This window comes from Dipteris shenzhenensis, chromosome 13 (assembly GCF_047967505.1).
Source record: "Dipteris shenzhenensis isolate YYH24624 ecotype China chromosome 13, Dip_SZ_1.0, whole genome shotgun sequence".
NCBI classification, from domain to species: domain Eukaryota; kingdom Viridiplantae; phylum Streptophyta; class Polypodiopsida; order Gleicheniales; family Dipteridaceae; genus Dipteris; species Dipteris shenzhenensis.
The window spans coordinates 50580131-50607888 of record NC_141608.1 but is presented as its reverse complement, the minus strand read 5'-3'; the positions used below and the strand labels follow the sequence as shown (position 1 = coordinate 50607888).

Sequence of the window (27758 nt, the reverse complement as noted above, 5' to 3'; positions counted from 1 at the left end):
AAGAGAGGGGTAGATTGGTGTACCAAGAAAGGGTCCCAGAATATTGACATGTGGCAAGTAGAACCATCTCGGGACGGAGGGCTCTGGAAAAGCATGCAAGATACAAAATGAACGTAATGTCCATCGAGCTTGCTTCCAGAGGTGGGCTTGGTGGATAGTGAGAGTGCCATTGCCCGTGATAGTTTGTGTTTTGTCGATTGGTTCGTTTCAGCATTCGTGGCCCAACAAGATGAAAAATCTGTTGGAATTTCCATTGGGCCTAGGTGGACACACTACCTTTCCTAGTGAAGCTGCAATTTTCTGCAAGAGTGAGGCCAAGCATTGAGGAAAATCTACCACTTCCACCCAAACTGGGCAATGATGCCTAATCAATGCTTGGTAATTCCGTGTAGGCGACCAAGGTATGACATGCACCATTTGAAAAAGCGGAGAATGATCCAATAGCATTTGTTTGTGCTACTCCTCCGCCATTACACTTACACTTCCAAAACAGCCCATAGCTACATAGTGCATTTTGTGGACAAAACAACCTCCCAGTGTCCTTGTTGAAGAAAATCTACCACTTCCGCCTAATCAATGCTTGGTAAACCCGAGAAGGCGATAAAGGAAAAACATGCACCATTTGCTGCCCATTAAAATGCAGAGAATGCTCCAATAGCATTTGTTTGTGCTGCTTATCCGCCATTGTAATTTCAAAAAGCCCATAGCTGCATAGTACACTTTGCGGACAAAACAACCTCCCAGTGTTACCCACATCTGTTGCAACAGGCACACGACCCAGGAAGAAAATAATTACAGCATGCTTAGCATATTCTCGTACTGGATCTAATATTTCATCCACCTCTACCATGATTCCCATAGTGGGAGATGGATCCTTCCAATGTTTGCGAGTGTCTTCAAAACCCTCATGCATCCCATCAAACACCAGTTGAGCTTCATGAGAGGCCTGAACCGGGCCATCTTGACCCAAAGTATGTTTTTGTTTCTTGCTCTTGTAAGCCTTGTCATACTGTCATGCAACCATTATGGAAGAAAAGGGGAAATCCTGAAATTCTCGTACTGGATCAAGTCTTTCATCCACCTCTACCATGATTCCCATAGTGGGAATTGGATCCTTCTAATGTTTGCGAGTGTCTTCAAACCCTCATGCATCACATCAAACACCAATTGCAGCTTCATGAGAGGCCTGTAGAGGGTCATCTTGACCCAAAGTATGTTTTTGCTTCTTGCTCTTGTAAGCCTTGTCATACTGTGGTGCCGCCATCTTGCGAGAAAAGGGGAAATCCTCAAATTGACCTATGTAAGACAGGATTAGAGTATGGACAGCAAAGGAGAGAGAACCTAGACCAGCAAGAAAAGCTTTGACACAGCACAATGTCTCTACAAAAACCTAGAAAACCACAATGGAGAGTATGTATACGGAGCAAAGTAGCTTCGGCAGAACCCAAAAATGAAAAACACGAGAGCTGAAACTGGCAAAAATATATATGTAGAAATTCTATGCAATAGAACTCCAAAAAGAGGAATTGCAGCCCACACACACACACATACAAACCCTCGCAGCAGACTGCATTGAAACAGCAAGAAACTTGGCGTGACAAAAATTAATAATATAGAAGGGCAAAATCAGAGAAGATCCGTATGAAGGGTCGCAACAAACGGATGAACTTCAGCAAACCTACACACAGGATTAGGGCTGCAAAGCAGCAAAGCAGGCCTCATAGCAGCACAACTGCTTAGAAGGAGCAGTCATGCAGGCAGAGGACACTCCAGGAGAGACGAAATTACAGTCACATAGGCACAGGAGGCTCCAGAGGAGGAAAATTGCAGACGCAGCAGACCAAATGGTCTCAAGAAAGATGTCACAAGAGAGGCAAAAAGCTATGGCAATTCCAGGGCGCAGCACTGCACAAGGGTGAAGTAGCAAGCTTTGGCCATAGAATCAGCTCCTCCTCTCACACACACCACACAAACACACACACCCTTTTTTTGGGTGAAACCCATGCATATTCATATTATAAGATGTTCCCAAAGTGGAGATCAGCAAATACAAGCTCAAAAAATTGCATTGTATAATCTATCTGACGAACGGAGAGGCAATCATAAAAGGATTGCCTGATTGACACACACTTTTTTTTTAGTGAAATCTTATATTTCTGTGTGGGAAACCTCAAAGAGGTGAAAACCCACCAATAAGTACAAGGAAAAAATTTACAAGTAAAGCCTCAGAGCCAAAGTCATGAGGCAGCCAAGTTAAAAGTTACATATCAAGCTGGAGGAGGATCAAACACAGCATCCTCCAACTTCAAATTATTGCTCTGTAAAAACTGATGCAGTCATGAAACCACACCATCAATAAAAACAAGCTGTCTTTTGCCCTTGTGATTCTTCTTGAAATTTCTGAATCACTAGGTCAAAAACCTGTTGTAACATAGGATGAAAAGATTCTAGTAAAAAAGGCACTTCTACACCCTGAACAGAAGAAGACTCTCGCATAGGCATCAAAGGCAAAGTGGCTAAATCAACATCTGTATCCTCCGATGAAGGAGCTGCATCTGATAAAGCAGGACTCGGCATTTCAGCTTCACTCTGAGGATCAATCTGAGAAAGAGCAGGGGCAGCATCCTGTATAATCCCCTCTGCAAGGGGCACATCCATATGCTGAGGGGAAGGAGGCTAAAGATGCTCAATAGGAGTCGGATCTTGAACTTCTTCAGCAAGAGAAAGAGTGGGCTGTGATTTTTCTACCTTCCTCCAATAATGCTTCGAAGCAGTAAAAGAAGGCTTATCCAACAAAGCCTTAGCATAAACCGGAGGAGAAGGAAGAGTAAACTTTATGGCTGAAGAAGGAGCAAGAGGAGTCATCATGGAAGTAGAAGGGCAGGCACGTGCAAAATGACCAACCTGACGACACCGATAACAGGCTGTAGGAAAAGACGCAAAATGTAGCCTGATGCGCATCGAATCGGCAAAACCCCAATCAAGATCCAGACTAATGGCACAAGCTGCATCATATCCCATAAGATAAAGAGTCGAACATCACGGGTAGCCTACAAAAACTCCGGTCTCGGAACATGGACAGGCCTTCCCAGAAGCACTGCAAGAGTTCGCAGATGCTGAAGAAGAGGCACGGGCAGCGCTTTGAGGGTAATCAGAACCGGACAATGGGTCAGAAGAGAGGCAGATGAATCAAATAGGGGATCCCAGGGCATCACATAAGCAAGAAAACCTGCTCCAAGAATACTAGCACGACTGACAAGGCGCTCTACCACATCAGTCGAAGAGCAGTGGGCATAGTAAAATCCTTTGCCCAGAAAGACAAAGGAAGAGATACAATCCGGACCCACTGCAACATCATCCCAATGACAAAGATGAGCTGAAGATAAAACCCTGCCATAAAAATAGAGGCAGACTCCCAAATGTTGAGCCTGATGAAGACCGGAGACCAAAAGGGCAGAATCCAAGGAACGAACAAGCGGGGAACCCGATAAAGGAGCTTCTGTGACAGAGACAGAGCACAATTGGCGAAGAAGATCCAGCTGGCGAGAAGAAGAAGGACCATCAGAAACATCCAGCTTTACCGATTTGACTGAAGGCAAGGCAAACACACCACCATGCTTCCACCGAAGAAAAACATGAGTAGTAGGAGTAGAGGCAGAAGGAGGGGCTAAGGCAGAAAAAACAAAGGAAACACGTGTTGAAGCAGCAGGAAGGGAGGAAGATGACAACGAGGGCTGCAACACCGGTACGGAAGAAATCTGGGCGGGCTGGAAAACTTGTGTAGAGGGAGAAGACGAAGTACTTCCAGAAAGCGCAAGGACAGATGGAAACCGTACAGGCTGTACGGATGGCCGTACGGTAGGGTTTGCATATGTTCATATGTACATATATACATATATATAACATACATACATATGTGGGTATTGTGCCGTCACCAACAGCATAAGTGTCACAAAACCCCAAGATAAGTGTCACAAAACCCCAAGTAATGAAAAAAGGGACCTATGCAACAGTTCTGCTATCAAACCAATTGGAATTATTTTGGCCTGTGTGCACTGCCAAAAGCACTATAGAATCACCTAATAAATTTGTGATAGACTCCATCCAGTACTTGAGAACCTCGCTCATCTTTTCCTAAACTGCTATCAATTAAAGAGGGTTTCGAATGCCATCAAGGACAACTTAGGTTCTATTTCTTTTATTTACACCCAAATACTTTTGGGAAATCTGCCAAATGGGCTTAGGGAGAATTGGGGCAGAATGAGAAGCTATGTTGTAATGACAATAAGATAAAAGGGCTGCTACTGGTTAACTACGATCCACACGCTCTCAAGAGAGTTCTCTTCTTCACCGTATGTGAACCCCCCTCCCCTCCCCCGTCAAGTTCCCACTTTCCCATTTCTTCTAAGATCGAGCCCTCTCTAGAACCCTCCCCATGTCCACTGCTAGGCACTTGGCTTACTCATTTGATACCACATGTCCTCCAAGGCCCTACCATTAAAGCCCTCTCATGGCTTCCCTTTGCACCTTGTTATTAATGCTTAAGCCTAGGATTAACCCTAGACGGAGACCCGAGACCTCTAAGCCCCCATTAGTGCAAGCATTGTTGAGCCCTCTTGGTTCTGCACCTCACCGTAACTGAACCACAAGGTTCTATGATTATGGTTGTTGCAACATTCCCTTCCCCTTAAGATGATAGAAATGGGAGATAGAGAGCAGGAAGCCAGAGAGTGTGAGCAGAACATCGAATGTGCAATAGAATGGAGTAAGAACAATACAAAGGGGGATAAGATTTTGTCTCTGTGACAAACCTTATCCTTCGCTAACCATAGTTAGTGAACTACCTGTGGTTCGGAAGAAAAACCTCTAAATGAGGAAAAAGTGCCCCTAACCCACTTACTGACTTTACATTGGTCACTGCCTAGACTTTATCAATAATTCTAACACCCCCCTGCAGTGCCAATGTCATGTACAAGGAAATGATCAATCACCAAAAGGAGATAAGTTTAGGGCACTGCGAAATGCCTCAAACTTCTCACATGGAAGTGCTTTGGTGAAGATGTCTACAACATAGTCATGTGTTGACACATAGATCATATTGATCTCTCCTGCATGCAACTTCTCTCTGACATAGTGATAGTGAACCTCAATGTGCTTCGTGCGAGCATGAGACACAAGATTCTTTGCCACTGCTATAGCGCTCTAACTATCAGTGAAAATCGGAGAAGGATCCTCCGATGAAAGATGAAGATCAGCAAGCAAACGACGCAGCCAAACACATTCAACTGGCGCTGTGAAAGCTGCCCTGTACTCAGCTTCACATGAGGAAGTACATTGCTTCTTGCTCAGCCAAGAAATGCAAGCTTTGCCCAAAAACAATCAATTACCATTTGTGGACTGCCTAGTGTCATAGTCTCCAGCCCAATCTGAATCACTGTAACCATGCATCTGCAAGTCACCCCCCCTGGGAAACATCAAGCCATAAGACTTTGTGCCTTGCAAGTAACGGAAGATACGTTTTACAGCCTACCAATGTGTTGCCTTTGGGCTGTGCATATACCTGCTCACCTGAGATACTGCAAACTGAATATCAGGCCGTGTATTGCACAGATATATGAGGCATCCAAACGCCTAACTGTAGAGTGTGGCATCTACAGATTCTCCTGCATCATATCAATAGAGAAAAATCAGGCTTGGGCTGTTGTGGATTTGCCACCAGGTAAGCATGCCATCGGTACAAAATGGGTTTTCAAGGTCAAACGGAGCCCCGATGGGTCCATTGACAGGTACAAAGCACGGCTGGTTGCCCAAGGATATGCTCAGAGAAAGGGCATTGATTATGAGGAGACATTTGCTCCTACATCCAGAATGACAACCATCAGAACTGTTACTGGCATGGCTGCACATTTGGATTGGAAAGTCCATTAGTTGGACATAAAAACAGCATTTTTAAATGGAGACTTGTTAGAAGAGGTGTATGTGAAACCACCTCCAGGCTTTGCAGTATCAGATGATGCATGTAAGGTATGCAAGCTGAATAAATCTTTATATGGGTTGAAATAGGCTCCCCGTGCTTGGTATGCAAAGATAGATGCCTTTCTGTCCAGCAAGGGTTTTAGCAATAGTCCAACTAAAAGCACACTCTACATCAAGAAGGATGGGGGGGAAATCTTGGTCATCATTCTTTATGTAGATGATCTATGCTCACAGGGCCAAATGGTCATAAAATTGCAGATTTCAAGGCTGAATTGAGAGCCACTTTTGACATGTCAGATTTGGGCATGTTACATTATTATTTGGGGATCCAATTCATTCAAGAGAGAAGTGGTATCATTATGTCTCAATCCAAGTATGTTCAAAAACTCTCGGATAGATTCAGGATGCAAGATTGCAAGCCTATAGCTACCCGCATGGAGCCAAGCTGAGGCTTAACTCATTGTGCATGGCCTGCATCCAATGCACATTATCCTTTGCTTCTTCAAAAGAGTCAGGCTCCTCTTCATCAAGAAGAGTCCCTGCATAAGCTGTCTCAACTGAAAGAGCCCCCCCTACCTGCCTTACTGCACTACGAGTCTTGCCAAGCAATGGAGCCTCAAGCCTACTCTCCCTAAGAGTCTGAAGCAACCAATTCGGGACTGTTTTGGCTGCATGTATCTCTTGAATCACTTGCCTGACAACTTCATCCACACCCTGAGGTGGTACTAAATCAGCCGGTGGCTGAATCGGGGCATGTGGATCTGGAGGAGGTTGCTGAAAATTCTGATTTTCAGCATGAACCAAATGCGATAGGAAGCATCCCCTCAAACACATCATCTGAAAAAGCTGCAATCTGAAATTCAGCATGTGTATGTGCTGAATTTTCAGAGAATATAACATCTCTACTAACAAAAATCTTGCGTGTAGCAGGATTGTAGAGACGATAGCCCTTGCTTTGTGAACTATATCCCACAAAAATGCATTTGAGTGCATTATCTGACAACTTGTGTCTAAACTCCACAGGCACGTGGGCATATGCAACACAACCAAAAACTCTGAAATGGTCCACTGAAGCCTTTCTCCCATGCCATGCCTCATAGGGAGTGATTGTCTTCAAAGCCTTTGTAGGAGCCTGATTCAAAATATAGTTGGCACACATGAGGCCTTCAAGCCAAAACCTGTGAGGCAACTTCTTACTTGTGAGCATGCATCTATCCATCTCCATGGCAGTGCAATTCTTCTGCTCAGCTTTGACATTCTGTTGAGATGTAAGCCTCACTGTAAGCTGATGCGTGATGACTTTCTCCTTCAAAAATGTCTCAAATTCATGAGACATATACTCTCCCCCCTCGATCTGTGCGAAGTGTCTGCACCTTGAGTCTTGTCTCATTCTCAACCATAGCCACAAAGTGTTTGAAATGCATAAACACTTCTGATTTTGCCTTGAGACCATAGACCCAAGTGTAGTTAGTGAAGTCATCTATGAATGTAACAAAATAGAGGTAACCCCCAAAAGCAAGTGTCCTCATGGGACCGCAGACATCACTGTGAATAACCTGTAATTTCCGTGTAGCTTTCACTGCACCATCCTTCTTGAAGGGAAGTCTATGCATCTCGCCAAGGATGCAACCTTCACATGCATGAGGAGGTGATGACTCCAAAGGAGGCAATGCATCAACCATATCATGCCTCTGAAGTGTCATTAAGCTGCCATAGCTCATGTGCCCATACCTGGCAAGCCATAACTCCGAATTCTGCACCGCAGCAATGGGAGTGCTTACTGATAATGCAAGATCGGATCTTTTTTCATATAGATCAAGCTGAAAAAGACCCCGATACAATGCGCCAAACAACATCAAAGCATAGTCATTCTCTTTGTCTCTGATTGCACACTTGTCATCATAAAAAACAACCTGAAGTCCTCCTCTATTGAGTGAGGACACTAAAAGCAAATTCTTCTTTATCCCTGGCACATAGAGAACATCTGAAATTCTAAAATCTGTGCCATCAGTGGATGTGAGAATAATGTCTCCCACTCCACACACTCAATAAGAAGAATTATTCGCACAAGTCACCTTCTTTTTCGTGGGTAGAGGATGCAGGGATACAAACAGACTCTTCTTGGAAGTAATGTGCTTTGAAGCACCACTATCAGAATACCAAGTATGAAGTGTCTCATCAACACTAAGAGAGCATGCATCCTTTGAGGGATCATAACTGCAAGTCAAGAAAGCATATGGGTCATCATCATTGGTTGCTGTAGAATCTAAACTACCCACTGAAAAATCTGAAGTGCAAGACAGAAAGGCATAGTGCTCTTCCACAAAGTTGGCTGCAACATCTCCCCCGTCATGAGAATGTGGAGCTGATGCATCTGACACAGCCATACCGAAATCCCTTTTCTTCCCTTTGGCAATGCGCTTCTTGCATTCTCCAATATAATGACCTGGCTTCTTGCAATAATGATAGATGCCCTTCTTTTTCTACTTATTTGTTTCACCCTTTGCCTTATAAGAGGGCTGTCCGGAATCAGCCTTATGCTGATTTGTGGGCTGATTTCCATGTGGCTTTTGCTGCCCTTTTCCCTTGGGCTTGAACTTGCAGAGCATAGCATGCTCGCCAGCCCAGGTTGCCATATTTCTGCGAGTCTGCGAATCCTGCAACAGAATTTTACCAACTCGTGAAAAGAGAGAGGATTGTTGCTCCCCCTCAATGACAAATTCAGCGAGGTGTGGAAACCAAGATAGGACAGGAAGAGAGTTCAGAGTTGTGGTGATCATCTCTGAATCCAGAATGACTTCATCAATATTCAGCAATTGTTGCCTCAAGTCCTGAAGTTTTGTGAGGTGAGAATTCATGGAATCTCCCTCCTCCATATGCGTATGGGAAAGTTCTCGCTTCAAAAAGGAAACCCTGGCATCATTTCTTGCTTCAAAGATACTCTCTAGTATCTCCCAAGCTGCCATAGATGTCTTGCATGACCGAATATTAGGTATAATGAACCTCTTGACAGAAAGAGAAATTAATGAAAGAGCTTGTGCATCTCTAGAGTCCCATCTTTTTTGCTCTGCTATGTGAGCTCTTGGAGCGGCTGCTCCAACTACTTGTGCTGCATTTGCACCTCTACCCCTGCCTCCAGCTATAGGAGTGATAGGTGTAGTCGATGTATCTGGTCTTGCTTCATCTCCACTGACATAGTCCCAAAGATGTCTGCCAACCAAGATATTGCGAACCATGAAACTCCACAAGGAGTAGTTGTGGCATCCAACTTATCCTCCTGTGTGAGAACTCCGAACAACTCATTGGGGTTGTTCTGAGCCATTTTCACCAGATAATCTCAAGAAATACAGCAAACTGACCAAGTCAAATCCCTTCCTGGGATGTAAAATGCATAAGTAAAATTTGCAAAGAAAAATCTACCCACAGTGACAAATACTGTCACAGCCTATCAAAGGCTCAGAGTGCACTTCAATTATCCTACAAATGCTCTCCAATGTCACTCAAAATTGCCTGTAACAGTCCCAAAATGCTTGTACACTGCCAAATTGCATCAAAATGCCAAAAGCCCCAATTTCTTTAGGGAAATTGCATCCAAAGGAGGACAAATTGCCTGTAAGCCCCAAAAATACAAGAAATTGCAGTGTAAAGCAAAAGGCCCTAAATTTTCTCAAGAAATTGCAACTCAAAAACGGGCAAATTGACTGAAAGCCCCAATTTGCAATTTATCTGCAAAAGAACCAAATTTGACTGCCAATGTGTGCAAATGAGCACACCCACAATGGCTCAAAATGCACCAGAGTAAAATATCTGCAAAAATTTCCCAAATGCTCAAATGTGACTCAAACTGAGTCCAAAAAGCTTGCAAAGCTCCCAAATTGCTCTTCCACTGCAAAATTGCAATCCAATTGCAAAAGCCCCAATTTCTTGTGGGAAATTGCATACAAAAGGGGGCATCCTAAAGGTTTTGGCACCCTAATATAGACTCTCTCTTTTTTTTCAAACTCTAACTCTATCTTCATCCGTTCTACTATCTTTAGCCAATTTAAGCATTTGAATCATATCTTCAAGAAAGTCTTTGACTGCCTGAACCCTCTCTTTTTTGAGTATCACCGCGATTGGGGCTCTAGGTTGAAATCCATGTATCATCATGAATGGACTAAAACATGTTATATGCAAATTCTAATATGGGTTAAATTTGCTATGCCGGTCACTAATTATACCACCTAGCAGAGGCTGTGTATTCCATAGAGGGAATACTTAAGCACTTTCCTTCTAGTCCAAGAGACCATGTAGTGGCTCCCAGTCGAACCTCCCCCCTCTCCCCCCACACACCTTGTCTCCCCCTCTACCTTCCTTCCTTTCAGCCCTACTCAGCCCTGGACTCTTCAACCTGATCTTCTACACCTGTTTGTCCATACAGTGGACCGTACGGTGGCCGTACACAGGGAACACAGGGCTGTACAATTCAAACAGCTCCCACCTGCAAATTCCACATGTTTGTCCGTATAGTGGGCCGTACACAAAGTCCCGCCTGCAAAGCAGTGCATTCTGTACAAATTCAGCTGGTATTCGTGGTCCAACTATGTCTCTAAGCTGCCATTTCATTTTTACAGCTTCTCCTTTCATTATACAAAGACTGCAAGCTTCAATCAGATCCAAGGAAGTGTTCCTAGCTTCCTTTTTTGAAATATCAAGAAGGGAACATTTGTGGATGGAAGCCAACGGTCACCTTGGATGAAGGGTGCTATAGTGAAGTAGAGGGCATTGGCATAGGAGAGTTGAGAGGACCAAGGCATACGAGAAGAGAGATTAACAGCACTAGGGCCATAATCAAGGTACTCACTGTAGAAGAGGGTGGCAAGAGCGAAGGAGGCGTTCTAGAGAAGCCATCCTTCAGGACGGATGATGGAGGCGAGGTCGGATTGCATGAAAATGGTGCGGGCAGCTCTGGGGGTCAACCTCTTCCGCTCTTAGCCTCTCCATCCTCTCATCTACCATTAGATTCCATCCCTACCTCCCTCAACCCTCTCCGATCGACGGACAGATCTAACATCGGTTTCAATCGGCCTTCCACCTTTGATTGTTTGACGAACGACAACCGATCAAGTCAATCCTCGTTCACTTCCACCGGCCGTGAGAACATGTATATTTTCAAAAGATGAGCTGCTATAGTAGTTGCAAAAGGACGTGGAGCTTGACAGCTCTACGACACTCTTTGCAAGCATCCATGGGCCCCGCCCTTCCAGATCACAGGCTAGGACTAGATCCTTGCGGCCGTGCCTCATGACCTTGCCCCGCGCATTACTAACAATCAATTATTTACACAACGATTCTTTCAGGTGGCTTTTCACACTAAAGGAGCTACGAGCACTTGATTGTTGAAGACATTGTCTGCAATTTCTTTGTTTTGCAAGTGCATGGGCATTATTTTTGTTTGTAAACCTTCATAGTTGGAAATCCACCTTTGTTGGTGATCTTATGTACAGGCGGGCTTTGCTATTAATGATTTCCAACAGCTCATCATCTCTCTCGCAGAGCAAAGCAATGCTCCTATCATGGGCTTTTCTCCTACATAAGACTATGACTTCCATAAGTTTTTCTTAATGATGAAGATGATTCTATTCTTAACCGTCCTTGCGAGGTCCTCTTTGTGCAATCTGCAAAGACTTCCATGTGTGTTGCGCTACCTTCCTATTGATTTCTTCACTGTTTTCTAATGCCTAGGGTTTTCAATAGTAAATCCTTACTCAAGTGTCTGCACTATTTTGCTACAGGGCCATTGATAGTTTCTCATGCTCCGCATGATTTATTTGTGCCTAAAGTGTTTTTCTCTTCGTATTTTCTTTCACACTTAACAGAAGTCCATTTCGAGAAAAAAAAGGTTCCTAGGGAGACAAGCTAAACCTAGGGCCTAGAGTAGACCACCCATGACTCTATGTCATTGGTAGAGGGTAGATGTTACCAAATTGGTACTTCTCCCTAGACATAAAGAGGAATCTTTATTACATTGACGATGGTCAAGAAAGTTGACCTTGGTTAACTAGAATAAGATTTGTTTTACTTTTGCTTTGCGTTGGTAAAAGAGAACTGTGGGATGCCCACAAGGGACTAGGATTAGTCCAAGATTAGTATGTATGCATCTGGCTAACCACTAATGGGTTAAAGCATTGGAATTTGTTTATTTGGTGTGTACAAACTTCAAGGGTGCAAAAAGGCCCTAAATTCAAGGGGCAAGTGCCAAAAAGCAACTACCAGAAGGAAAATTTTAAAAAGTGGCGCACCTACTTGAATGGAGGATCCATTAGTGGTAAAAAGTCCTTAAAGGCATCCCACATGGGCTAAAAGCGCTTTAATGATGAAGAAAAGCAGTTAAAGCTAGCTTTATGTGAAAAGTAGACTAAAAAGCAAGTTTAGCTTTAGTAAAAGCACAAGCTAGGCCAATAATACGGAATTGTTATTCCGATATTTCTTGCTATGGAAATTATTTTATTTTAGTTAAGTGTGACTATGGCAAACTATTCCATAGGAGCGCACCGGACGCGGCGGGGGTCCTAGTGGATGCTTTGTGGGGTTTAGTTGGGAACGCGTAACTACCCGTGTTTTGCCAGGCTAGATGATTAGTATTGTGGGTGATTCCATGTTAATACTAATGTTGCTAGTGTTAATGGTGTTTTTGCAATTGGTCGCAAGGTGTGTATTTTGATGCCTATATATCAAGCGTACAATTATGTTAGGATTAGTTGGTGTGATGATTCATCAATTGATTGTAACAACTAACACAATTGGTGGCTTGAGTACAAAAGATGAGTTGGATAACGAGAAACAGAGATGGTGAGGTGAATTGGATTGATCAAAGTATTAAACGGTTGCCAAAGGCCATGGGCCAAGATTGTAAAATAATGAATAGTAAGCCGTGGGCTAATTTATTTTATTAGTTGTGGATGAGGGCATATTAAGCCTTGTGATATTTTTAGCTCGTGGAGCTATGTTGAGAAATCGCTCTAATTGTGGACAAGGGATGCTTTTGGATGTATTATTATTGGTTCTTTGCTTTTTGAAATATACATTATAAATACTCTAGATGGGAAGCAAGAGCCACCATCTAGAGGGGGCAGATTGGACCCCATGCAGTGTCGTCTCTCTTCTTTCTTCCTTGTTTCCTTGTTCTTGGTCTCTATGGTTTTGGTAAATCATGAATTTGTGAGCATGTCTAATTTTAATTTCTGTAACAGCCAAGTCTATAAAAGAAGGGCCTCAGGGCTCCTAGATCATTCAAGAGTTGTACTCAGCCTCATGCTCTTCTTAGAGCCAGTTGTACAAAGTATTTTCTATTGCAATAAAAACCTTCAGAGGATTTGCTGCTGCTCCTCATTAGAAGAAGCTATCAGATCATGTTTTTCCCTAATATCTTTGAAATTCAAAATCTATCTTGGTGATTATCTACTACGAATTGAGGATACAAGCTGCATTTCTACAAGAAGTGATTCGTTTTTAGGGTTTTTGGGCTGATTACCAGTTCATTTTAGGTTTCAAGGCTGATTACCAATTCGTTTTAAGGTTTTTGATCCGGTTTCAATGGTATCAAAGCTCAGCCGTGCCACTATCCTTGGTGGCAACGATTTAAAGAACTACTGGCTTAAGGAGACATCAGGGAATCATAGAAGACAGCAGATTTGCGGGCCGAAAGAGAGTTTTCAACGCCAAGATCCTGACAAGGAGCTTCTAATATGATTGCATTTTAGATCTACCTCTTCAGCCTTGTTAGAATTTGTGAACAAAGCACAAGTGTTTTGATTTGCAAGCAGCTCTTGAATTTCACCGAAACTTGGTGTGGACAACTCAGCCATGTTTGTTGTTATCTCGCAGTGAATATCCAGTTCAGAACAGCCCTACCCCCTCGTGATCTGATTCAACGCAGTTTGTTGTTCCAAAACAACAAATCATTTTTCTGATTTAGTGCATAATAGTTGATTTCTGTTCAAGATCTTGGAATCATCTAAAGTGTGATTCAGTCTTGGTGGTTTTCATCTGAACGATCCAGTGTTTTTCTGATCAATCTAGCTATGAACTAGCTTGATCTTGATCTCCCAAGCACATCATGACTTCCTTAGCGCCCAGCTAGAGAGGTCCTGTATGGCTAGATGATGATCATGATGAAGAATTTCTGGAAAGGATCACAAAGACTACAAGCATGATCAAGGGATTCCTAGTAAAGGCTAAGCATAGTTGATAGTTATTCATTATTTATTGTTATGTTTTTGTCCCTAAGAGAAAGGAGATTAATACACACTTGGTTTGATGATTCATCGAAGTTATACTTCCATGGATTTTTGGAAGAATTCCTTGATGGGCTAAAACCCAAGCATTGGACATAGCAAAGATATTCAGGTTCTTATTCCAAAGATTTATGGAGCTAGGGGATTCATTCCTATGATCAACGAGATCGGATGTATGTTATGAATTGCAAGTGGTATTTCCAGAGTAAGCATGGATGTGCTAAGGTAGAGAAGTGTGTTGTCTTTATGATTCTTTCAAAAGCAGAGTATAGTTCCAGGGAAGGCCACCTCAATCAAGGAGTGTGTTTGTCAAGTTTCAAAATCAGTTTTCACATACCTATCTATTTCAAGTTGTAGTATTTTAGCTCTGGAGGATTCCAATTATATTGTTTTTGTTAAGAAACCTATTTCTTCTATTCAGACAAGAATATGGACTTACAAATCTGCCATTGCAAAGGAGAATGGATATCTTTCATGGATATTGAGAAATACACAGTTGGACGTTATATGATCTCTGGTTCTATTAAGTGCAAAGGTTGGTCATCAGGTAATTCCAATGCAATCAATCTCAAGCATAGCGTGGAGGGTTCTTATAACAAGGGAAACAAGTACCCTTGAGATCTAAGGACATGTCCCACTTGAGGGTAGCATGTTCCCAGCCGACAGTCATGAATATGCTCTCATTCCATTATGACATAGTTATATGTTTTTCAGTTTTCTTATTTTTTGGAGGATTCCAAGTTATAGTATTCGAATTATGCAGTCTCTATTATAGAACCAGTTTCTTGTGCCCTATATGGCCACGGCTATGGACTATCATCTAATCTTTGCATTCATAGTATACGCAGTTCCACGACAAAAGAATTTCAAAGTTATTGTATCAAGTGATCAGTTTACAGGTTTGAGCAGCTTATGTCAAAGAAGAGAAGTATCAAAGACTATTTGCATGGATTGAGGAATTATATACACCAGTATCTGATCAAACCCTATTTGAGGGTAGGATGTTCAAAGTTGAATTTCATATGGTCATTATTGACCATATATTTTTCTCAAGATTCTACAGCTCTTTTTATTGGTATTTGTATATGGAATATACAAGAACTTTTATGGTCTCTCTTGGATTTATATGGTCAACCTGATACAGCCTTACAGTTTACCTGTCAGAAATAAATTCTTTGGACAAAGAAAGTTTTCGAAACGCCATCAGACAGTAAGTGTATACCTAACCAACACGGTTTAGTGCTTGGTAGGAAGATATTTGATGTATAAGAGAGCACCAGATCAGTGAATAGAATTACAGATATTCTCCAATGCACTGTTCTTTCCAAAGGAGCTTCCAAGTTGAGCTTTACAGTACTTAGAAGAGTATCGTTATGGAGTTTATCACTTCATTCATAAAGATTTGAGAGGATTTTAAAAGAAAGAGGATATGGAAAGATTCCAAGAAACAAATTTATTAAGGCTAAGTATTTCTTTTATGTTGATAAAGTTTGTCTTATGAAGATCTAACCCTTGTATGGAAATGCAAGGAGAATAGTGGATTGTTTTCTTGAATTTGTTTCAGGGAAACACTACTCATAAATGAGAGGTCTTTAGAGCCTCATGCGCCCAAGTATCGGTACAAGTGATCATTGGGCAAGTGTTTCTTTCTCTTATTTGGAAATTAAAGGTGGAGTTGTAGCCAAAGAAGTCGAGGGGAATACAGAGCCCTTGGAAGAAGAAGCCCATCTTATTACGGAACTGTTGAGGTTATCTGCAAGGAAAATGATAACCAGAGTATGGAAAAACTAATGAATTTCTATTAATAGAGTCTTATGACTGTTTTGGAACACTTTCATTCCACACCAGCATAAATGGCGAGAGTCAGGGCCTGTGAAATGCAAAGTCGTCAACTCCACAAGAAACAAGGGAATGGATTTGCCAATGGAAAAAAAAAGGGGGTCTGAATTTGTCAAGAAAAGAAGGGCGTACGGCTGCTTAGTGCTCTTCAAGAGTAGGAAATGCCAAAGAAAAAAAAGAATCTCCGTACGAAAAGTAAGTGTTTTCGGTGCAATGTTGGAATTTGTTTATCAAAGGTGTGTAGGACCTTGAAGGTGTTTATCAAAGGTGTTTATCAAAGCAACTCCCATAAGGCAAAAATTAAAAAGTGGCGCCCCTACTTGTATGGAGGGCCCACTAGTGTAAAAAGGCACCCCACATGGAGAAAACGTACTTTCATGCCTTATGTAAAAAGTAGCCTCAAAAGCAAGTTTAGCTTTTGTAAAAGCACAAGCTAGGCCAAGTCTATACAAGAAGGGCCTCAGGGCTCAAGAGTTGTACTCAGCTTCATGCTCTTCTCAGAACCAGTCATACAAAGTATATTCTATTGCAATAAAATCCTTTGGGGGGTTTCAACCCTTATTTTTGGGCCCTAGAGTGTGTTCTCTGTTTCTTCTCCCCCTCTCTCAATTTATTTTGTTTCCCATAAGAAATCTGCTGCTGCTCCTCGTCAGACCAAGCTATCAGATGCTGTTTTTCCCTGATATCTTTAAAATTCAAAATCTATCTTGGCAGTTATCTGCTGCGAATTGAGGATCGCTGATTACCAATTCGTTTTAGGGTTTTTGATCCGGTTTCAGTGGATATATACAAAGGGCAATATGATGCGTAATTACCCCACATACAGCCATTATGGACAAAGTAGTGGCTTTTGTGTGAAGCCACATGTTGGCTTCTCCCTCGCAGCTCACCCATCAGTTATGTCTAAGTATTCAAGAAAATAGAGGTTCTAGACATGGCTTCAAAGGGGCAGCAAAACCCTCGATCCACTTTTCAAAGATCCGAAATAGGGATTGAGTGTATCATGTCCAACAATACGACTTATGAAACTTAGAGTGGATGAATCTTCTTCCTTGTCACAAGTGGAGCATTAAACAAAGCTTCTAGTAAATACTTTTTTCAACCACCTAATTTGTATATGTTTAGAAATTATGTTAGAATGTATAGGGTGTCCAATCTTTGTTTAGATTTTTTTCGTTTATATTATCTAGCAATGACAATCTTATTTGATGTTTTGATTATTCTTAGTTTTTTCAAATCCATCAACACTTTGGATACTTCTTACGTTTTACTACTTTGCTACTTAATACCTGTGTGCTTTTAAAAGTGCTTAAGAAACAACAGCGTGGATACATGATGATGTATATACCACAATGACCGCCAACATCTGAGACACAAAGGAAGCTGCCTTAAATAGGCCTACTCTCGAAAAGTCGATCTCCCCAATTGACCAACCTCGTGATATAACTATTGTGTCATCGCTTCGAAATTCGAATTGCACTCTCCATGGTATGCTTCAAATGAAAATTTTGTGGGAGTACCTAGTGTACTTACAGTACCATGGTTGCACAAATGCATCCGATGGGTATAGAACAAGCTATGGGCATTGCGAGAGTATAAATCAAAGATATCGTCTTACTACCCCATTCACATTTTTGTGTGATCTCTCTAAGCCCTAAGCTTGCTTTGAGATGGACAAATGTGTCAATGAAATGCTTTTGGCAAAGTTATATGGCACATTTTCTATGGATGAACAAGAGATGACGTCAATGAAACAATTCTTGATAGGATTTGCATATGCTTAGATATATTGACCCTTTGTAGGATCTTACAGGAGTAGCAAGATGTCTCTAATATCATGAAAGAAACAAATGAAGCTCAATAGACTGTGATGCCTTCCCACAAATGCACAAATAGAATCACAATGCACACACCAAATCAAATTGTGAAAATAATATTGCCAACGACCCGCTACCACATGCACAAACTAAACCTGCCCATAGAATGAATCCATCTTAAACACGATCTCAATGCCTGCTTTTCGAACACTCACATTTGAAGGGCCCTAGCTATGAAGTACATTGGAATTTTATTTATTACCTGGTCAAAGGGATTGTGGTTGATAGTAAAGCCAAATGTGACAGACAGCACGTCATTCCCAAACTTCCCATAATTAATGAAAATCTGCATCGCACAATAGTATTAATGACAAATTACCAATCTTTGCCAAGTTTTTTAACATCTTAAAGATACTCAAACTTGATATCCATCCCTCCCTTCATCATCTTAAATCATATTCACTTCACCCGCAAAGAGAAAACAGAATGGTATGCACAGAGTTGAGAAAACAGACCGTTGCAACCATGACAGTGCCAAAATATGCAAAAAGGGAGCAACGCAAGAGCTCAAGAAAAAACATGAGACACTCCATAGACCCAAGCAAATAACCCATCACATTGAACAATGGCATCAAACTCTTGTACAATTCATACAGGATCAAAATCATCCAGATTGCACCCAATTCCTCATCACCTGCCATATTATTTCCTATTCCTTCATAAGCATTTCAAGCAATCATCAAGCCCTTTCTTTCTAAGAATGCCAAATTTCTCTACATATGAAATATTGACTAGGACACCCCTTCGACCTCACTGCTGCTCAAACAAAATTTATTTTGTATATGATCTTCATGGACCACATTTACTATGTGGGCATATGGAAAATTTATGTGAATAAGCCTAACGTTATATCTCTAAATTAAAGCACTAAAATCAGCCTACAAAGCATCCACTTGCACCAGATGGGCTTCACCTAAACGGAACTTAAGTGGCCAAAAATTTTGCCTGGCCCTTGGCTATCCCCCTCCACAAAAAAAAAAAGTTAGCTGTTTCTATTGCCAACAAATACAAGGCAATCACGTAATACAATGTCTTTGTTAGAGTCTAGATTTGTGACCAAGTTGCATTGTATTACTGATCATCTCATAGTCTGCATATTGTTGTATACTATAATCCACTCAAGAAAACACAAAATGGGAAGTTTTCTTATGTGAGTGCATCAATGTTTGATTTTGTACCCTAGACTTACCCTAATTCACCAATTTGATTTTGTACATGCCTGAATAATTACGCTGTATTAGAGGCTATGGTAACTCCATTTCAAAAATCAATTGATTATAGAAATCAATATATTAACTATAATCAATATTCTTAATCCAGCTCAAGACATGCAAATATGAAAACAAACTATGGAGAGGATCCGTGACAATGCACGTGGCGTGAATAGTTGGTGAATGATATTTCACGAACGCATGTGCAAGTGTGGCTTCTCTCAAGACAGTTGTCCTCTTGAGAAAGTGTGCCCTACAAACAAAAAAGTGACAAGATAGTCAGAAGAGAATGCCAAAATCATAGAGATCTATAAATTGGGGAAAATTAGACAGTCTTGTGGGCATATATTGAGCTATAACAAAGGAAAATTTACTTAGTAGCTTTTAGCCTTTCAATGGCTTTGTAAATAAGTAGCACCTTAGTAGCGTGACCTAATGTTGCCACATCGCATCCTCGGATGGCCATCCCATAAGCATTGTAGGCCTATACCTATAAAAGGGGGCCCTATTGTACCTTGTACTCATCTAATACTTTGAAGAACTTTGAATGCCATTTAATAAACAGCATCTATAGCTGAGCTCTTCTTGCTCCAAGCTGCTCTAGGACTATTCTTCCTAGCCTGTTGCTTGTACAGCCCATCACAAGCCATGGATTCCAGGTATTTGTCTTGATGATTGTGCACCTGATTCTCAAGATACATGCTGTTCTGTACTTTTGTTCCTAGCTGATGTCTCTAAGCTAGAGGTTAGGGCAGATGTAGCTAGGCTGTTACCTGGCTTAGCTACATTGGTATCAAGCCCTTTTCATGGGATTTGGTGGATGAATTCTTGTCATCAAACTGCTCAGATTTGAATGATCTTTACATCAATGTGATCAGGCTGATCTCCTGATCATACACCCTAAGGTACTGCAGTGAAATTCCCACAGTTGGGCCAGAATTTCCCCAGGTATATGTGACGCTGGTACTTCAAAATATGCAGCGATCCAAACAATTACAGCTCCAAATGATGTTTTGACTATATCTAGGGAGTCGCCTCAGCCGCAGCTAACCTTGTTCCAGGTTTGGTCCTAATCGTATCTCATTTGCCCTCTCTTTACCTTGAAAGCTGTTCCCAAGTGGCACAAAAAAAGGTTGGGCATTGGCTCCAGTGTGGGAGCCCAAGATGATGGCATTGATAATATTGATTACCCCAACAGTTGCAGACAAGAGTTTACAGATGGCACTTCAAATGTGCAAGCATCTCATGGCCAGGAGCGCATGTGCTATATTGCAAGTGCTCAAAGACATGACCATGGAGGTTTAAGGCCAATGGACTTAGGATGCAGAACTCCTTTGCAACTGAACAGAAGGCTTGACCAGCTCAGAAAAAACCAAGTCCATGAAGGGAAAAGGCCCATGGAATAGCCCCTGAGATGAGGCCTTAAATTCAGACGCTGATATCCATGCTGAATCTTAGGCTGACCCTACTGGTTTAATGTCCTCTGCCAGGAGAGCATACCATTCTAGTGGTGTGACGGCTCATAGAAGCAGGAGAGCATACCATTCTAGTGGTGTGACAGCTCATAGGAGCAGGGAACCACCAAAAGGCAACGCTTCCAAGGGTGCCAGTCCTGAAGTGGATGGTCTATGCTAAAGGTTCAATGAGTACAGACTCTACCAGCAGATCCCAGGCCAGTTATGCCCTTCCATCAATATATACAAACTGTTAAATCTGCTGAACCCAAAGGACCCACTCATCAGGATAAGGACGCCAAGGATAAAAATTTTTTTGTCCAAGTTTAAGGGTGAATAGCAATAGGCGGTTCTAGAGGCAACTCTCCTCTAACTCGATTGATCACTTGCCCCATGGCCGGTTTGCAAGTCATGTGACCTCCCATGAGAGTCGTGAACATTGGAGAAGGTGATCATCATCTCTGGCTCTTCAAAGTTTCGTGGAGATACTCACAACTCGCAGACATTGGCGGACAACTTTGGCACCATATTGTAAAGCATGATGCTTTATATAAGCATAGCCAGTGATTGTGCATGTATCACCTTTGCTTTTGATCCTATGTGGAGCAATTCTTGTCGGTTGTATGTTGTGTGTATTGTAGCCCATGTAGGATCTCATATCCGACTGCCAGTTGGTCTACATTGTCAACATTTCAAGCAGTCTTGGTTCAGCTGTGTGTCAACTTTTCTTAGTGGATCTCAAAGGCCTTTGCGGCTTGTGACAATCATTGCACACCTCCTCAAGAAGCCCCTTAGGGATGCATGGAGGTTTTGTAGGAATTTCTACAATATAGTTGTCATTTTGGTGTGAACTTTCTCAAGTCATTATTCTCAGTTTTTATATTTTATGTGAGTAGTTGTTGAGTGATTGATCCTAAGAGCATCCATCTACAATCTCAAATATCCAACAATTGGTATCAGAGCATTTTTTCCTTGAGTGTGGTCTATTGTCATTCATCAGCATGGAGAATCGGTCGAAATCTTTGTCAAAGTGAGGGCTGCCAGATACATCAGTCGTCAAGTTCAATGGTAGGAGTTTCCTGTCTCAGTTGTTTGTTTGATTGTTTTTCATGGAAAAAATACTGGGGGCCTAGTCTGGATTAGATAAAAATCCTAATGAGCTGAAAGAGTGGTAAAGTAAAATGGAGGATTTCATGCTATACCCTAAGAGTGACCAAAGCAAAGTTAGTTTTGTTGTGCTACACTTGGAGTACTGTGCATATACTTGGTGGAGGCACCTCCAACAAGAGGGCTCACCTATCAACACATGGGAGGACTTTAAGGAGCAGATGTTCCAGCCTTTGTCTCTCCCCTTGCTAGAGACAAGCTTGTTTGTAAATGGTATGAGTTGACTCAGCAAGGCTCAATAACGAGCTACATCAAGATATTCTGGAAGCTATCTCTGTTTTCTCATGGCATTGATGATAGGAGAAAGCTGCTGAGGTTTATTCATGGACTCCATCCCAGCATAGCTGCTGATGTGTCGGCTCGAAGTTTCAGCACCCTCAAGGAGGCCATGAAACTAGCTGAAGTGAATGAACCTAATTATAATTTGAAAAAGAAAGGTGTGGGTGTTGGTCACTTGGACAGAAGACCTGTCAATAAGCCTAGCCCTCTAGTGATTTATAAGCAAGTGGTGCACTCTACAACAGCTACTCCTATTCCCAGGCCTCTGTTTACGGCAGCAATGTGGGAAACTTCAAACCATATCAGACCCTGGACTGAAGATGCAAAGGCTTCAATTAGACCTAGCCTAAGGAGGAGCCAAATGACAAGAACAATAACGTGGTAAAGCAAATGAGGTTTATTCATGGACTCCATCCCAGCATAGCTGCTGATGTGTCGGCTCAAAGTTTCAGCAACCTCAAGGAGGCCATGAAACTAGCTGAAGTGAATGAACCTAATTATAATTTGAAAAAGAAAGGTGTGGGTGTTGGTCACTTGGACAGAAGACCTGTCAATAAGCCTAGCCCTCTAGTGATTTATAAGCAAGTGGTGCACTCTACAACAGCTACTCCTATTCCCAGGCCTCTGTTTATGGCAGCAATGTGGGAAACTTCAAACCATATCGGACCCTGGACTGAAGATGCAAAGGCTTCAATTAGACCTAGCCTAAGGAGGAGCCAAATGACAAGAACAATAACGTGGTAAAGCAAATGTCTCATTCTATTATTGCTTATAGGAAGAACAAAGTCTTTTGTTATCTTTGTGGGGAGGACTGGGACCCTGAGCTCTTCTAATTCAGCCACGCGTGAATCTGATTTTTCCTTCGTAGACATCAATGAAGTCAGAGATTCTTGCAACTGAGTGAACTCATGCTGTGATTTGGTCACCTCAGTAGCATGATGGCCTTGCAGGGCTGCCATGTCTGCCTCCCACTCCTTTTTCTGAATGAGGTGGTGATCCTCAAGGGTGTCCCGCTGAATATTCCACGCTATGTCCCGCTCGTGTATAGCAGATTCTTGCTGTTTTTTCTAGCCCTCTTCCTGCTTCCAAAGCATCACCTCTGGGGCTTGTTGATGTACTGCTTGGGATTTTTCAAATTCCAGCTTCAAGTGTTGTTGCTAGGAGAGCAGTTTATGTGTATAGCCTGTTGAATTAAAGAGTGTGGCTCCCAGTTGGGTGAAGGTGTCATCCATTATGCGCTGCACTCGATGCAAGAATCTCTTCAGCCATGCGTATCTGTCACTCACTGAAATATATTTATCGTATCCCCCAACTCCTTAAACATGGTTGGCATAGCGTGTTCTTCTACTTTTGCCAGACTCTCCTTTAGGGCTAGATGATCCAAGTCCAGGCAACAATTCAGTGCCCTGGAAGTCCGGCTAGGGATTCCTGTAAAGGGATGGTGAAGATCTGATCGACATTCTCTCTTCCAAGCAGAGAGGAGAGTGTTTCTTGTGAAGGATAGATAGCAATTTCCTATAGTCTGCATTTTGTTGCTCGATAAGGGACACATTGGAGAATGAAGGGCCTGAAGAGGCAGCGATATACGGTGTCAACATGTCATTCTGATGGAGGGGTGGACAATCAGCTAACATTGGCAATCTCCCCCCTACTTGTCCTTTGGGCTGAGACGCCGAAGGGTCTACCTTGGATGTGCTCCCATCTCTGCACTGTGAAATGTGTAGGGGGGCTTGTGGACGAGAAATGTGAATAACCCCCTAAGAAGCCTGAGGAAGCGCCTAAGAGTCAGTTCCCAGAGCAAAGTTCAAATTCAACCCAAGGTGGGGGTCCTATGAGGCCTTATGGATCCTGAACATAGGTGGTGATAACTGCATCTGTGAGAGTAGTGGCGATGCAAGAGGTTACAGCCGAGGTTAGCCTCTGAATACCCGATGCCACTCCATGTAGGCCTGATGTCAAGGAACCCGCTCTCAAATATAAAGTATCCGAGGTGGTCTCCGTTAAAACACCCGTCGTCATCATTGAACATAGGGCAGACCACAGTTATTGTGTCAGAACCTAAGGTGGCAATAAGAATAGTATCCACATGATCGGAATCCTAGAGTACCACCTGTCCTGATACAGATGTCACTGCGCATGGGAAACATGATGCCCTAATGCCCATGAGACATGATGTATATGCCCTCGGGAGCTTGGGATTGTGGCATCTTTTGGGAAGGCTGCCTCGACATCGGCTCTTCGAGAGGCTCTCTGTGTCGAAAGTGGAGATGAGGTTGGAATAGCGGAAGTGAAAATAGCAGAGGTGGCATCCGCACTCACGGGAGAGGAAAGGGAAGAGGAAGGAAGGTGACCTGTTACTATGGGTGGGAGGGGTTGGCCCTCCATTGATACAACAAGAAAGTGAGGTGTGGCCCACAAGTACATGTGTATGTCCCCCTACGCTTGCGGATAGTGTTGCGGAAAGCGGAATAGAATGCCACTATGGACGGGGGATTGGCCCTCCATTGATACAACAAGAAAGTGAGGTGTGGCCCACAAGTACATGTGTATGTCCCCCTACGCTTGCAAACAGTGTTGCGGAAAGCAGAATAGAATAGAGAAGCAAAGTCGTAGGGAGTGGTGGAGAGCATGGAGTTGAGTGCATGATGGATGGCTTTTGTGTTGAAGAAGTATCCTCGAGCGGAATAAAAGTGAGTAAACAAATACCTGGCCAAGACAGCTTCTCTGCTACTTTCCTCGATGACCTTCTTACACTCATGTCCTTGTTGATGAGGTTTATATTGCGAGAGAAAGGACATGAATATCAGAGACTCTGTGTGAGGTGGCAAAAAAGGGAGAGTCAGAAGACGAAGATAGATGGACACGAGACTGGGAGTAATCATATGCCTAGAACCTAAAAAGCCAAAGCTGTCTGTGGCAAAGTCATATGATTGAATGGGTGCAACATCGATGTCCGGTACGAACCTCCTGTAATATCCCACATGCCCTAAAAAATGCTTCACCTCTTTGGGTGTACGAGAGATTGGCAATGAGATTATCACCTCTACCTTGGCAGGGTCGGTAGTCATCCCCTCAGCCAAAACAATATGACCAAGGAGAACACCTCTGAGTGCAAGAAAGAAGCATTTGTCAGGGTTCAAGAACAAGTGTGCTTCTCTGCATTTATCAAAGACCCATCTTAACTTATGTAGATGATCATTTTGTAAGGAGGCAGATCAAGATGGGAGATATCGGGTGTGCACCCTGTATCTCCCGAAGACATCAAGCTCTTGGTGGTGATCCCTCTCAAGATCAGCCATGTCTGTGCTAGTGTCTACTTAAGCACCATCACCATTAGTGTCTTCTCCACTACTACTATTGTCCTCTGCATTACCATCATTGTACTCCGTAGTACCATCATTGTACGGCGGCCTTTGCAATACTGTCATTGTACGTAGTATTACCATCATTGTATGCTATAGTACCATAAGCATTCGTTTGACCAATGTCATAAGTGTCGCCCAACGTATTATCATCAATGTTCATTGCAGTACCATCATTGGCCTAGGTATGATCATTGGTGTCCGTTGTAGTACCATCTTTGTTCTCAGTTTGACATGTGCCTCCATTACCATGTCGCCTTGTCTCTGAGGCATATTTCTGCCCTCACAACCACCTTGTCCAGTACATGTAGTCACTATTCTCTGATACATATGAGGACTAGTACGATCATTGGTGTCCGTTACAGTACCATCTTTGTTCTCGGTTTGACATGTCTTTGTTCTCGGTTTGACATGTGCCTCCACATCTTTGTTCTCGGTTTGACATGTCTTTGAGGCATATTCATGCCCTCACAACCACCTTGTCCAGTACCTGTAGTCACTATTCTCTGATACATATGAGGACAAGTACGATCATTGGTGTCTGCTGCAGTACTATCTTTGTTCTCGGTTTGACATGTGCCTCCATTACCATGTCGCCCTGTCTCTGAGGCATATTTCTGCCCTCACAACCACCTTGTCTAGTACCTATAGTCACTATTCTCTGATACATATGAGGACTATTGCAGAGACCAAAAGGCATCCGTTCGCAAACTAGTTCAACGAGACCCTGTGCACGTGCAACCTGGTTTAATTCTGATACCCTACTTGAAGTGCCAAGATGTTCCTCATAATCTTCTTGTTGGCATAGTCCCACCATGTTGTCTCCTAAGCCTCCCAGGGCTCCCATCCAATCCAAGATGATAGCTTCCTCCTCTTCTTGGTCAGCCCGATCCAACAAGTAGGTCAATCTCTCGAACCCTTTTGATGCCTCTGTCTCTTCTCGCCTATCTTGGTCATCGCCCATGGGCCAGTCCCCAAAAGCCCAGTGCTCCTCTTCTACTCCTGCTTGTTCTCCAAAATCGTCTTCTCCCAGTTCTATTGGGAGGTGTCATGCCTTTCCACCACTTTGGTTTCATTTAAGTGGTCTCTACTTGCTTAGCAAGATGCCAAGGATTGCACTACTAAGACTCCTCTATATACAACGTGGTATCTTAAAAATGTTTTATCTATAAATTTTAATGGATTTAAAAAGTTGTTTTCCTATAGAAACTCATGGTTTTTTTCCAAATTTCAATTAAAGAACCCCATATATAAATACAGCTCTAAAAATCTACCTTAAATTTTAGAATTAGAAAACCCCTCCCTTTGAGCCCATATTACATACTTTTGGGTGAACCCCAAGACAAGACCATATCTATTTCTAGACATGTGGATCCCAAGGGCAACCGGACTTCATCAGTTGACCAATCTTGAATGGCCTTTGCTGACCGCAACCATGGTCTACCAAGAAGTAGAGGATAAGTATGTTCATTTTCGGTCATATTGAGGACAATAAAATTGGACAGGAAAATTACTCCACCAATCTTCATGTGAACACCTTTGACTGCTCCCATTGGCTTCACTTTGCACTTATAAGCCATGCACACTTGAAAATGAATGTCACTTGTCAACTTTAAACCGAGTTGTTTCAGTGTATCTTTTGGCATGATGTTCACGGCTGCCCCACCATCTAGAAAGACATGCCTCAGCTCCAGCCCATTAATATCCACCGTGACGTTGGGACTTTGTTCACACGTGTGGGCAGCGTAGGCAGAGCAGTGATCTGGTGTCAGCCCATGTTGTACCGGTACTGTCTTTGGTGTGGGCGCACCCTGAATGGATCCCTTATGTCGACCCCTTGGCATGCGATTGATAAAGGAAATGGTGTGAGATCTGGGGAGACAACAAACAAAGTTGTCGTAGGCTGATGTTGGGCTTGAAATCCATAAGATCTTAAAACAAGGAGTAGAGATGGACACTAGTAGAAGCCTTTTGTAACCTTATCAACCAAGCTTTGGGCCGAGGGTCGAAGCTCAGGCAAGGATGTACCTCTGAATTGTGGTCTCTTCCATCGCCCGCTTTCCCTTTTCTTGGGCACTACTAGGTCTTACCCGTATGTCCTCTTTGTTGAGTGTGCTGCTTGGGGCAAAATTGGATGGACCTGCTTGTGCCTCATTCTCCCTGTGCTGTCCTAGGGTTGTCAATTCCGTTGCAAACCTCACTGTTCTGGGCTTGCATGGAGGAAACTGAGGTGTGCTACCTTCATCCTCAGAACTGGATTGAAGAGCTCTGGTGACACTCTTAACCACCTCCTGGTGCCTTAAAGACATAGAGTGAT

General features: G+C 42.7%; 1 protein-coding gene across 4 annotated transcripts in view; it reads right to left on the bottom strand.

Annotated features, from left to right (window-relative positions):
- LOC147895538 (SET domain-containing protein) overlaps positions 1–27758 on the bottom strand; it is a 154763-nt gene that overhangs the window by 39576 nt on the left and 87429 nt on the right. For all 4 annotated transcript variants that reach the window (XM_087383936.1, XM_087383937.1, XM_087383935.1 and 1 more), the window contains one exon: positions 18171–18254. In XM_087383936.1, coding sequence (XP_087240062.1) covers positions 18171–18254 — 84 coding nt within the window. The remainder of the gene's footprint in view (positions 1–18170; positions 18255–27758) is intronic.